The sequence below is a fragment of the Theropithecus gelada genome, chromosome 6 (genome assembly GCF_003255815.1).
Source record: "Theropithecus gelada isolate Dixy chromosome 6, Tgel_1.0, whole genome shotgun sequence".
Taxonomy (NCBI): Eukaryota; Metazoa; Chordata; class Mammalia; order Primates; family Cercopithecidae; genus Theropithecus; species Theropithecus gelada.
Genome location: NC_037673.1, coordinates 144,821,907 through 144,835,862, shown reverse-complemented (window position 1 = coordinate 144,835,862; position 13,956 = coordinate 144,821,907). Strand labels below are relative to the sequence as shown.

At 36.9% G+C, this 13,956-nt stretch overlaps 1 protein-coding gene across 1 annotated transcript; it reads right to left on the bottom strand.

Moving 5' to 3' along the window:
* Positions 1 to 8,475: 8,475 nt before the first annotated feature.
* Positions 8,476 to 12,737, bottom strand: SPINK9 (serine peptidase inhibitor, Kazal type 9). Its single transcript, XM_025389301.1, has 4 exons — positions 12,635 to 12,737; positions 11,861 to 11,892; positions 9,708 to 9,835; positions 8,476 to 8,658 (listed from the first exon to the last, which is right to left on the bottom strand). The coding sequence occupies exons 1-4, from the start codon at positions 12,687 to 12,689 to the stop codon at positions 8,613 to 8,615; spliced, it is 261 nt and encodes an 86-aa protein (XP_025245086.1). The 5' UTR covers positions 12,690 to 12,737; the 3' UTR covers positions 8,476 to 8,612.
* Positions 12,738 to 13,956: the final 1,219 nt, after the last annotated feature.

Here is a 13,956-nt window from a genome sequence, read left to right as displayed (position 1 = left end):
ATATGGTTATTTGCTTCAGTTATTAGTCTGTGCCACTGAAATACAGTTCTCTTCAAGGCTTTGAATTAAAATAATTATCAGGGTTGATTCACTCAGCAAGTGTGGGAATGCTATGGTTGCTCTTTGAGAGAGGTTGAGGGGAGAATAGAATACAGGAAAAAGGGCCTTGGCCTGGGAAAGTGACCATCATCATCATGAGAGATGAATTTAGTAAATAATGCCAGACCATATTTAGTACTCAATAAATATGGAATGGATAAAAGCATGATATATTTTTAAACCTTTAAAATCTTGTGTCAATCATAGATGATGAGTTGAATCAATGTTGATTTATATTCAATAAAGTAAGAATATTCTATAAACAAACAGGTCAATAATGGGCTGGGGGGGTTTTCTTGACAAGAGAGTTGTTGCATCAAAGCAAAGATTAGATAGTGATCACCTTCAGGGATCCCACAGGGAACTTTCTTATACAGTAAAATGTTGGATTAGATGAGCTTTATGCTTCACTCCACTCCTGAGACAATGTGATTCAGTGATTTATTGATGGAGAGAGAAAAATGCATAACAAAAACAAAAACAAAATAGACTTGCTCATTTTTGAGATGAAAGAATCTTAGAATTTCTTGGACTCAGGTTGTCAGTTCAGAAGATAAATCAAAGTGGTAGGATCAAGAGACACTATTGCTTCCATGATGCTCAAAGTGGCTAAAGGTGGAGGCAAAAGAAGTAACCTACTGTTACTAATGTAGCCCATTAAAGGCTTGAATTATGTCCTAGTTAGATGTGTCATCTCTATTAAGAAATGACTGTTTCCCAGATCATGGCACTACAACAGGTTTAAAATAATAAATCATTGGAAATAATTCCTGTGAAATATTATTACATAATATGACCCAAGTTAATGCTATGTTACATTTGAATGGTACATGAATAATTATTATTGTGTTCACATATGTTATGTTATTAGACTCACATATAAGTCTGGGGTGGATATTACCTATCATCTCCATTTTATAGAGGAGGAAACTGGCCCTTGGAGAAGCTAAATAACTTGCTCAAAATCTCATAACTAGTGAATTTCTGAAATAAGTCTTAAAAGTAGATTCCTGGGTTCAGAACTCATTTTCTACAATGGCACCATTTTCATGTGAGTCTGCTGCAATGATCAGTAAGCCTCTCATCACCAGTTGTCTTGGTTCTCTACCCAGATCCCTCTTCTGGAACCCTGTCAGGTCAAGTTCTACATTGGTCATAAATCTGAGGAATCCATTCACTGATCTTGGTTGACAAGGCTCAGCTAGTAACCCAGGTTCTTTAACAAAGAATGACTTTGTTAAGAGTGTAGAATTTGGTGGTGCAATTAATGGAGATAGGGAGAGAGCTAACTGAACACCTGCTGTGAATCTACCTGTTCTCTGTTGGAAGTTGCTTACATGAGTTTCCTTAGAGGGAAGATCACTAGCATTCTCAGGCACTAGAATGAAGATCCATGTGTATATCTTAAGAATCAGATGGTACAGAAGCTGAACTGTCCCTGATGCTTTGGCCATGATTGCTTTATCTCCAAACATGGCTAGCTCTAAGAGGCCACGTATATTTTGATGAATCAAGAACCAGAGACCTCCATTGTGTTCAGCCTAAAGGGGCAAACTTAGCTAGTGATCATCAACTGCATTGCCATTTCTAAAGGAAGGGCAACGTTTGCACTTCTCACTATGCCAAACATTAGGAAATAACTTAGTTACCAGGAATGAAGATTTTAACAAAACATTATTTATGCCCTTTGGCTTTGACTGTGTAAAATGGCGTTTTCAAAGAGCCATTCTATGGCTCTATGATAAGACACTGGCAGTTCCTCTGGCCTTTTGCGTTCATGGGCTGGAAGGCACTCTGTGACACTAATGAACGTAGCACCTACAGCCAGAAAAGGTTGGAATACAGAGAGCTTACTTACATGTATTTCCCTGTAAATCAGTAAAACAGCCAGAATCTGTTCAGATGAACTGCTATGGGGATAGGAATGATAATGTTGCCTAGAGAACACAGTACAGCAATGTTTAAAAGCTTGGGTTCTGGAGCCAGTAAATGCCCTTGTCAATCATATTTCCATCATTTCCTATTTGTGTTGAACAACATAGTCTGTCTTCACTGAACCTCGTTTTTCACAAGTGAGAAAAAAGAGGACTCATTCATTAACTTACTGCTTTTGGTTTTTGGTTTTTTGAACTCCTACTATGTTCATTCCTATATTAGGTGTTAGGTATACCCTAGTAAACGTTATGAACACTGTCTTCAAGAAGTTTCAAAGCTGGTGATATTAAAAGGTCTGTATTCATAAGGTTGTTTTGGTATTTAAATAAGATCATGATGTAAAGCATTTAGTAAGAACCTGGTATCAGATGTTCTTCAATGAATGTTAGTAAACTCAGGATGCATGCAAGAACTATCTTAAAAATACCAAAAGTGGTCGTTAAATGCCACTATTAATCTTCCAGTAGTTACTTTATATAAATATTATGTTTACTGCTTGTGTCAGTTATTTTAGGAGGTTATTGTTTGGGAGGAAAGAAAAACAGACCCAAAAATGCAAGTATTCATGCATTTTAACATTCAGCCAAATGGAATACAACATTTTACTTATTATATTATTGCCAATAGGTGACTTTTGTGCCTTTATATAGATAAGGGCTAAAATGATGGCATAGTTTCCTAAAAATTGTGGGTGATTTTTGTCTTGCAACAAATAGAATTTCTATTGTGGTTTTCGCTTTACTTTGCAATAAATAATTATAAAAAATGTAATTGGTCTGTGACATCCAGAAATCTTTAGATTTCTGAATCACTGGTTCAATATTTGAGGTGTCTTCTTTGACCAAAAGTTTCTGTCAGAAAATGCTCTTGATGCTTTGCTTTGCTCTTCATGGAAGCTGTCCTGGAGAAAGTGGAAATATTCATCCCAGTTAAGCAACGTAATACCCTACTCCAGTCTGCATTACATTCTCTGTAAAGTGGGGCCCTGTGTGGACTGATTTCCTGGTCAACTTAATACTATTTTAGTAGAAAAGTAATTTCCTTGAGGGAAAAAAGTCCTCGTGATCAAAGAGGCCTGAAGATATTAAAGAAGGTATCTTTAAGAAAATACCTTAAAAGCAAATATATTGATGCTTTTCCCAAAGCAAATGTTTTCGAATTCATGGCCAATTTAATTCCTGACCACACCTACTTCTTTTTTCCTTGTCCTTCTAATCTTTTCTCTATTTTGTCATATATTATGTATACACAATGTATATAATAAACTTATAGTTTAAATAGTAACGATAATGACAATACACATGCTCATAAGTCTTATCACTCAGTTTACGAAATAGCACATGTGCTCTATCTTTTTTTTTTTTTTTTTTTTGAGACGGAGTCTTGCTCTGTCGCCCAGGCTGGAGTGCAGTGGCACAATCTCGGCTCACTGCAACCTCCACCTCCTCACGCCATTCTCCTGCCTCAGCCTCTTGAGTAGCTGGGACTATAGGTGCTCGCCACTACGCCCGGCTAATTTTTTGTATTCTTTAGTAGAGACGGAGTTTCACTGTGTTAGCCAGGATGGTCTCGATCTCCTGACCTCGTGATCCACCCGCCTCGGCCTCCCAAAGTGCTGGGATTACAGGCGTGAGCCACCGCGCCTGGCAGCGCTCTATTTTTAAAGTGTTTGTATGCCTCCTCTCCAGCTGCCATTCTTCACTGCTACTCAGGCTACCAGCTCTCCTCTAATTCTATTTCCATCTTCCTCTCTTTTAGGAAGGACACTCATGCAATCACAGATTCTAGAAACATTTCTTCATCTGTGGAGGTATTCAGTTGGTTTTGTTTTCTGGCCTTGGCTAAATAATACTGGTCTCTTTTGTAATTTTCAGGCAATGTAGAATTCAGTATGGGCCTCTTTGTGCCCTTAGGATATTACATATGTGGTTTTAAATATATTTAGCCTAGAGTTGGTTTTGATGTTGTTTTCCCTGATAGTGGAGTTTGTTTTGAAGTTGTTTACCCTGACAGTTTAAAAATTACATATATATTTCAAGTGTTGCCTACTGTGTGTCAGGCAGAAGAGAAATGAATATTTATTTGAGACACAAAGATGAACAAGACCCAATTCCCTGCTCTTACAGGGCTCGAAACCAGAATATATATATAATTTTATATTATTTCTAAAAAACACTGAGGATAATTTTTAAAATATCCTTCCAGAAGCCCTGATGGAGGTTTGTGTCTTTTCATTTCATTGCAGTCAAGCCACTCTGGTGACCTCTGTGGCTGTCCCTGTGATTATCTACTCTAACAGGAGGCTCTCAGTGCTGTGTCTCAGGGTAGGCTCAAGTGGGAGTGGTGGTTGTGATAGGGAGGGGTTGCAGAAAATAGTAGGAAGTGCCAGAACCTAAATGAGAACCACCCATATGCTTACGGGACAAACTTATTACAACTACAGATTTTTGTTATTATGTTTTAAATCTACCTTTTATTGTTAGCTAATTACATGCCAGGCGCAATATTATGTGCTGTATACATATTAGTTCACGCTAATCTGGAAGGAACTGCTATTGTCTCCATTCGAAATGCAGGAACTGAAACTCAGAGATTAAGCTACAAACTCAAGGCTACTTAGAAGTGACAAACCTAAATTTGACCCCAGGGTTTTCTCTGCCCAAAGCCCCTTAATTTTTAACCATTATATTCTACAGCCTTCACAAATAACTTTAGTTTGACAGGGAGGACAAGTTAATATCTAAAGGGTGTGGCAGCAAACAGATGGTAGTTCAAGCAATTGGTGGGCCTCAGAGATGTATAAGAAACAACTGGAGCCCTGACAGACAACCAAAACAGAAGTAGGGTGGCCAGTGTTTTGAGGGTGTTTGCCACTGAGCTGCTGTTCTAGAAATAGTAAAGTGGAGAACAGAGAAGCAAGGCGCACACCTAGAGGTGCAAAGTACCAGAGGACTAGGCTCCCGGGCTCATTGCAGAGGCAGGGGCTCAGGCTGGGGATGCAGCAGTAACCAGGAGTTTCACGGGCAGGGAGAATAAGATTCAGAAACTGAGCACAAGGATAAAAAGAAACCCAAAGCCAGGCTTACTCTGATTAGTCATGCAGGGCTTGGCTGGGTGGGGCCTCAGTTGTTTTAACCTCCATACCTATTTGTGAGCTTGAAATGCCTCATGTCCTAGAAAGGAGCACTTCCAGTCTGGCAACTGGGAGTGATGCAACAGTTTCCTGAACTCTCCAGAAGCATCTCGCAGAACTCCAGTAGCCTTTTTCCTGTTTTAAAGCAGGTGCTCTTAAAAAGCTTAATTTTGTATTGACTGCTGTGTTTGGATTTAGAGTTCTTTTTAAAAGAAATTTCTGAAATATTTTCAGAATGTGTCCATGTGGATGTGTTGTGTTAAGGAACGTATTTATAACTCTGGATTCCATTTCCTTGATCTGCACTCTTATTGTTAATCAACATTCCAAAGTCAATACTTCAGCTTAAAATTGTTCTCTGACGGACATGAGTTACCTGTTTTACAAGGACTGGCTTATTGGATATAGTAATGCATGCTTTGCTTAAATGTGAGGAAGAGCTAATTAAAAATGAAACAATGACATTTCTTAGAATTTGTGTAGGCTTCAGTTCTAGCAACAGGTTTTGGTAATTATTTAACTGTTTTCATCTTATTTTATTTGTGTATCTTTAAAATTATATGGTAATGTTTTTCATATTACAAATGACAAAGATTTTACAAGGTGGTTTTGCAAGAGATGAAAGGATTGTAATAAGGAATCTTGGGCTGTGGGCTGTGCAAGGTAATTGCCATTTTGATAACTCCCCCACAATCTCTGGAAAAGCATTTATTGTTCTCTATTGCTTGTATGTTTGTGGATTCTTCGTAGGGAGCTTGAAGAAGCAGAGTTTGGGTTGATGCGGAAAGCAAATAGATATACATTCTAATGTTGGAGCTGGGTTGGGAAAAGACATCATGGTTTCCTTGCTTACTTGTTGACAGAAGCCAAATTCAATTCATTTTAATTTAACTTAGTTAATTTATAAGATATTAATTGAACACCTATGGCATGCCAACTGCAAGCCCGCAATATGCCAGTGGAAACAGATGGTTACAGAACTAAAGTGAAAATAATATAAAATATGCTAATTTAGGAGGACCAAATATATAGGAGATGCTTTTTAAAGATAATGACATTAAGGCTGTAAGATGATGTGGAAATTGGTAAGATAGAAAAGTGGGAAAGATATTTGTAGAAAGAAGGATGAGCATATGCAAAATTTCAGAGTGCATGGGAGGTTCTCAGAGTGGTGACCAGTCTGGGGCAAAGTGTGGAATGGAGAGAAATGAGTTTGGAGAGTGAGGTGGCTGATATTGATGGGGCTGTAAGCAGTGAGACTCACTGAAGCAACCTTACCAGGGGAATGGATGATGAGGTCTATGTTTAGAAATATCACTCTGAAGGCTGTTAGAAAATGGATTGTGGGAAGTGGGTGGTAGAGAGGATAACAAGGAAGAGTGGTTGGAAAACATGAATTGGCCAACAACTCTATGCTGGTTTTTCTACATTGCAGTCTCATGTGTTCGCTCTGCTTGGAATGATGCTTATCTCTTTTTTTTTCTTTTCTTTTTCCTTTTATTGTTATTCATATTTTTTGAGACAGAGTGTCTCACTTCATCACCCAGACCAGAGTGCAGGGGAGCAATCTCAGCTCACTTCAGCCTTGACATCCAGCCTCAACCTCCCGGGCTCAAGTGGACTTTCCAGGCTCAATTGATTCTTCTGCCTCAGCCACCCAAGTGGCTGAAACTATATATACTACCACACCAGCTAATTTTTTCTATTTTTTGTAGAGATGCCATTTCACCATGTTGCCCGGGCTGGTCTTTATCTTCTAGGCTCCAGCAAATCCTCCTGTCTCGGCCTCCCAAAGTGCTGGGATTGCAGGGGTGAGCCACTGTGCCTGGCTGCTTCTCATTTCTCAACCCCAACCTCCCCCAACTCCAACTCACTGCTCTTGCCCACCATTTTCTTTTGCTGACTTCTAGCCATCCTTCAGGTTTCTGCTTATAAGTTACCTTCTCAGGGAAGTCTTTCCTGATTACCCAGTCTAAGTCTAGTTTTTTCAAACATGTATATTTAAGATTGATGTAACATAATTCTTCCCCTCTAGACTTAAAGCTCCATGAAGAAAAGACTAATGTTTATATTTATTTGCTCTCTGATTCATTTCTAGCAGCATCTGGCAGAGTGAATATTTAATAAATATTTCGTGAAAAGATGAATGAATAAATTCTAGGTTAATATTTTTAATTCCTTTAAAGAGTTTCTTGGAAGAGCGCTTTTTTTCCCTCCCTAAATTCCAATCAACAAATTTAAAGAAAGTGTTTTTAAGTAATGTTAGTGATGGTCTTGCATCATTCTGAAAGTAAAAAAAAAAAAAAAAAAGAAGAAAGAAAAGAAAAGAAAAGAAACAACAAACACCGTTCTACCTGAATTCTGTGGAGGTTAACATGGGTCATTCTGATAGACAGTCTTGTTCCCTAAATCTCTGATGAATTTGCAAGACCAGATCATAGCTTAAAAAGGGTTTGACTATATTTTCTCTTTCTCCCTCTTTATAGATAATATATAGGTAGGTTTTCATATGTTAAATGCCTGTGTGACTCTGTTATAATCTAATGAAAATGTTGCTTAATTTCAATTCAATTTACTGAGCATGTTTTTGTATCAGTTTTATGCAAGATGCTGTACCAAGCATAGGAAATTCCTTCACAGAATATAAACTCCCAAGGGGGCAAAACCACATCTACTCTGCTCAACATTGTATTCTCCAAGGCAGAACACTGACATTGACAAAGTAGGTCTTAATAGATATTTGTGATTGAATATATGCACAAATGGATTACAAAGATTTACAAGGCATATTCTCTGGTCTTTAAGGAACTTATGATATAATAGTAGGATAAGCTAAATTTCAGGTCTCAGACCTGAGATCAAACATTAGAGAAAGAAAAATATCAGAGACATCAACTAATACGTGAGAAGTTGAACAACTTTACCAACCATTTTTTTACCAGCCACATTTTATAAACATACAGTAGGAAACAGTTGGAGAGCAGTCTCAATCCAGAGCAATTCTCAGTGTCTTAAACCCAAGCGACATCTAGCAAAGCAGTGTTTTCTGATTCTTGTGCCTGAAGGGTCTCTCTTTATCTGTTTACATTTCAGGAATGTTCAATAACTAAGTAATGTACATGGAGTGTTTTCCTAGTCTGGATAAGAAGAATGCATCAGCTTCAGGGCCTTTAATTTTCTAGTTCCTATTACTAGTCTTAATTGGCCCTTGTTTTTTCCCTAAAATTATCTATTAGACAGCACCCAAAAATAAAAAAAAAATCTAGAAGATTCAACTCAGTTCCCCCCAAAAAGGTGCACATTTATTTCCCTTATATCTGCTTTATTCTACAAAGAAATCTACATATGGTGATGAGTAGGCAATGTGGCATAGATAATATGGGAACAGAAATGTGTCTCTTGTGAATAGATGCATTAAAAGATATTTTGGACTCACAAGATAGATTTAACATTTTCCATAATGTACAAATTTAAGTTTGCCGTCAGTTTTCCTGTGGAGAGAATATAGCAACAAATGAGAAATGCTGAGCCCATAGGCATTTCATTAGCATCCAAACTTCACTAATGAATCCTAAAAATGTATTCAAGTTTCCCCGCTTATTGATGTTTTTAAAAGGAGTGACTGCAATTTAGAAATATTTTTGAACCTGGTGCTGATTATATAAGGATGATGCTCAAATACATCATAATTTATATCCCTGAAAACATTTTCATGTTTTTTTTTAATTTAAGGGAAACATACACTTAGAAGTCCCTTTTCATAAAAATTGTTATTTTTCTTTTATTAAAAAAAGAACCAGAACAATATGCCACATGTGAGATGCTTGTTTTTATTTCATCTATGTTTTTGAAAATATTTTAAATGACCCATATGTTTTTGTACATTCCAGTATATCATTCATTATTTCATAATTTTTGAATTAATGTTAATATATCTTGGCGATGATTAGTTTGTAATCTTTAAACTACTTTTGGCTATTTGATTTTTTAAGTGTAATTTTTACTATAGCACCAACATATATTCTGTTGAGATATAACACTCTGAAACACAGGAAGTTCTTCAGATTTTGCAGATATTATCCCCTGTTATACCAGGCATTAGGGGGCTCTAACATATCCAAGCCTAGTTGCTAAAGCTGAACAAAAATATGGCTCATTCTACCAGATGTGGATGAGATGCTTAGGAGGGAGGACATTCCTTATCCCTGGAAATAATCCAGATGGACTGTGAGACTACTTGGTAACTTTTCTGTAGAGGAAGTTTAAGCAATAGATTATCAAGTAGAAGTTGAACTAGATGACCATATATTTCCTTTCAACTTGGTGATTTTAGAATTCTCTGATTGACTCTTACTTCCAGAATATGTGGGGATATTGTGATATCAGGCACTCCCAAATTCTACCAACTGGAAGGTTCTGTTTGTTAGAGACAATATGATATAATTCACATATTCCTTAGACCCTACATCACACCTTCTAATTTTTGTCTTAATATATACTTTTACCTTAAATATGAAAAAGAAAACATTTTAATACTTACTTAACTTGAGAACAGAAGAAGCAATCATTTTTATAAGTTTTGCCATCAGATCCACAAATTAGTTCGTACATATGATGACAAAATCTCTCTTGTCCTGGTGGTAACTTTTTATAATCACTGCAGTCAACCTGAAAAAACATATTAAAAACCTTCAGCTCTTTCAACCAAATCTTTATTATCAGGATTTAGGATTTCCCAAGCAAGCTCAGAGGGCTGTCAACACATGTCTCTTATTACAATTGTTGGTTCTCATCTAACCCCTTCAAGACATCTCAAATGTAAAGATGTTCTATGTCAGATATAAAATCATGACTGATAAACATCTTTACCATAGTTGGTTCCCAAATCATAGCTTAATGTAAAAATAGATTTTTTTCTCACCATACTGGTTGATGTATCAGTTCTTAAAATACATGTCATATTCTCAGATGTAACCATTCTCATGGGAGTACTCAGAAGTGTGATAATATTTTCTGTAGGAATTATCCTACTATTTCTGTCTTTCACTGAAAAAGCTCAATATGAATGCAAGTGTGAAATATAGGGATAACTACTACGATTTTAATGACTAGTACATTATTGACAGATTTTTTACTACTAATTATTGGTAAAAATTTACTTGTTATATACTTCACCAGCACATAGACGAATGTATCTTAATATTGTACTTGGGAACCAGTGTTCTAAATTCCTAGAGCAAAGCCTGTGGAAGTAGGTAGGCAATTCCCAAGAAAAGTTTTTCGTATTTTTAAAAAAATCTGTGAGCATATAGAAGAGCATATACAGTAAAGTCAAACACATCTGAATGCAAATCCTGACTATGTGACCCTGGAAAAATTATTTTACCTCTCTAAGCTTTAGTTTCTTTACCTGTAAAATAAAGATAATAACCACATTGTAGGGTGGAAGTAAAAAATATGTAAATGAAAAGATGTGTACAATGCTTAGCACTACATTGCATGGAAAACATTGACTAAATAATAGGCACAATTTTTTATGTTTTGATTTCTCTTTCAGGTCTACACAAACTCCAGCTGTATACAAAAGACTGCATCTCCACGTCGTTTTGTCCGAGAGGTCTAGGCATGATATTTTATTAATTGTTGAATATCTCTACTTGAATAGCTTGGAATATACTCAAACTTAAAGTTGAATTCTTCTTTCCCTCCAGATATGCTTCATTAATTAATTCATTCATTCATCAGCTTCCATACACCTCCTGTTTTCGGGCTAAGGTGAGTGGAGCTGATGCAAAGATTGGTATGCATGGCAAAATACCAGGAGAACCTTAGAGGCTAGTGCAGCAGAATAGAAACAGCAGTGCTCTATGGTAAGTATATGCCAGTGTGATTTCAATTCCTCTTCTTGCCTGCTCAAATCCCAGGGAGACAGAGTTTATGTGATACTCAACATTGTGATGGGAAACTACCAAGCTCATAACTTTCAGTAATCCTTTACATCCTCTCACAGCTACTAAATCATGAAAGATGGCTTGAACTCAGGCCCATCTGACTCCAAAATTTATATCCTTAACCGTATTATTTTCTTTAATAGGTAAAACGAAAGACTCAAAGACATAAAAGAAATTTCCCAGGCCCCAGTGTCACATAGTTAATAAGCAATAGAGTTTAGAGTGGAACTCAAATTGAGTACCGACTAAAGATTTTTACTACCACACCTAGATTTTTTCAACAATACTCATTACTCTAACCTGAGTCATGAATGGAAGGCTAAATTAAAGTCCTTATTTTCTAAGACAGAGAACAAAGATGTTTGTGACTCATTTAAAAATTATAAGAATCATGACTTGCCCTTATTGAGTTTCACTATGTGCCAGGCACTGTGCTAAGCTCTTTTCAAATCCTATGGCTTCAAGTCTTGGAATAATGTTATAAGTATGTTGCCCACGGCCATGTGATCAAAAAGGTGGAATTAAAGACCAGGGCTTTCTAGCTTTGTTACTAGTATCTCACCACCTTGTTCTACTCTCTCCATTTTAGAAAAATCTGCCTACAATTTTTGAAATAAAACCAGTTTTGATACACGTAAAGTAAATATTCAAACATATGGAAATTTAATTACTATGTAGTATCAAATATTTCCTTACTGCTATTGACTTTAAAATTACATAAAAGTAGGATGGATGTACTGACCATCTGTTTCGTTTGTTGGACACATTCTACACCTGGAAGAAGAACAAAGACAAGACAATGTTAAACTCTGGAAGAACCTAATCTTACTAGAAAAATAATCTTTGATTTATGCTTTAGCTTTCAGCCTGTCATAAAAATCTTCAGAACTGTGTATCAGCATTGTATCAAAGGTTGAAGCTCTTCACACATATCTTTAAATTTTTTTTCTTTTTTGGAGTGGGAGTGGAATCCAGTCAAAGAAATGGAAAAGATGCCATGATGAATGAGAAGTTTGTCTCATCTTTTCTACTTCATAACCAGAGCTCAGTAGAGACAGAAGAAATAAGTGAGTCATATTTAGGGAGATCTGCTATTGTGGACAGGTATAGATGATAGATGTTGGAACAGTGGTTGAAAATTCTAGGGAGGCCAATTTTAACTCAATAATAGAAGAATAGCCCATGGTGCCAAACAATTGATTGTAATGTTTTATGAAGAAATGAGTTCCCTGTAAATGGTGATATCAAGTCAAAGCAGAATCTGGATGATCATCTCCGTAAAAAATTACACAAAGTATTCTCATGAATAAGCATTTGACTTTAGCTGACTCTTAACATCCACTCTACCCCTGAGGTGATGTGATTTAGCGATTTATTGGTTGAGGCAAAAGATGCATTTCAAAAAGTTTCCCTTATTATTTATGTGATGAATTACATATATCCCAGAATTACATAGGCAGAAGACTACATGAACTATTAGTGCAAGGGCAGGAGCAGTATTATCAGAGATACTCACTGAACATGGTTGCAAGAGTCAGAGCCAAGAGTAGGACAATGGCTGTTGCTCTCATAGTACTGAAGCGGCCAAGGCAGTCAGATGTAGGGAAAAGAAGTGACCTGGTGTCTGTCCAGCTCACTTGGATCCTGCCTTATATATTTTCAAGAATTCCTGCCTCAATTGTGAAATAGCAATTTCTAAGTAGTACAACTACAAAAAGAGGTCAGAAATGTCTGCAAGCCATGGGGATTCTTTTCTTGTGAGAGACGGGTAATTGCATATGCCATTTAATAGCTATTCCCAAAACCCAGGCTGATGGATGAAGAATGAGATGGTGACTTTGCTTTGCACTACAATTACGTAGATAATCAGTGGCATTTTTCATTTCATACAATAACTTGCAATAGACAAGCCACTAATCTTTTGGCCATGATTTAATAAGTTTTAATTATTCTTTAATTAAACCATGAGTCATTTGAATTCTTTAATAAAGGCTACAAAAGTGCTGATTCTGGAATGTGCTAGTTTTCTGATAGAGTGACTGTATGAGAAAACTCTGAAAGAAACTTTTGCACGTTTTGTAGGTAGAATTGGAGGACAATGTTTATACTACTAATGGAAGTATTAGTATCTAAGGCTGAAATTCACATTTATTTCCCTTCAAAAGTAAAGAGATAGCTGGAACTTGTTCTGGTATGATCTGGGGATGAGATCATCATAGTCTCTCTGAGAGCTGAAACTTTGGGAATCTTGCAGACCTGAACTAATTGCCAGCTACACCACTCTCTATGTGACCTTGTGCAAGCTATTTATCCGCTATAAGCCCTAGTTTTTCTAATCTTCATTTGATCATATCATAAATATTAATGAGCATTTACTCTGTCTTAGAGACTGTATTTTATCTTGAATATGCCACAGTCTGTGAAAAACTGTGACTGCTCTCATGTAGTTTGAGAAAGGCTATCTTCTTTTTTTTTTGAAGACAGAGTCTTACTTTGTCACCTAGGCTGGAGTGCAGTGGCGTGATCTCAGCTCACTGCAACCTCTGCTTTCCATGTTCAAGGGATTTTCCTGACTCAGCCTCCCAAGTAGCTGGGATTATATGTCAGCCTCCCAAGTAACTGGGATTACAGGAGCATGCCACCACACCTGGCTAATATTTGCATTTTTAGTAGAGACCAGGTTTCACCACATTGACCAGGCTGGTCTTGAACTCCTGACCTCAAGTGATCTGCCTGCCTTGGCCTCCCAAAGTGCTGAGATTATAGGCATGAGTCTCTGTGCCCAGCTGAAAGACTCTTCACTTCTTGATCAAACTTTATTTAAGGTCCTCTGAACCC

What these genes read in the sequence shown, in the direction of transcription:
- SPINK9 (XM_025389301.1), bottom strand. Translation starts at nt 12,689, where the DNA reads ATGAGAGCAACAGCCATTGTCCTACTCTTGGCTCTGACTCTTGCAACC. An exon ending in GACTCTTGCAACCATGTTCA is followed by an intron (nt 11,893 to 12,634) that starts GTGAGTATCTCT and finishes TTCTTCTTCCAG; the next exon opens with GTGTAGAATGTGTCCAACAA. An exon ending in TCCAACAAACGAAACAGATG is followed by an intron (nt 9,836 to 11,860) that starts GTCAGTACATCC and finishes ATGTTTTTTCAG; the next exon opens with GTTGACTGCAGTGATTATAA.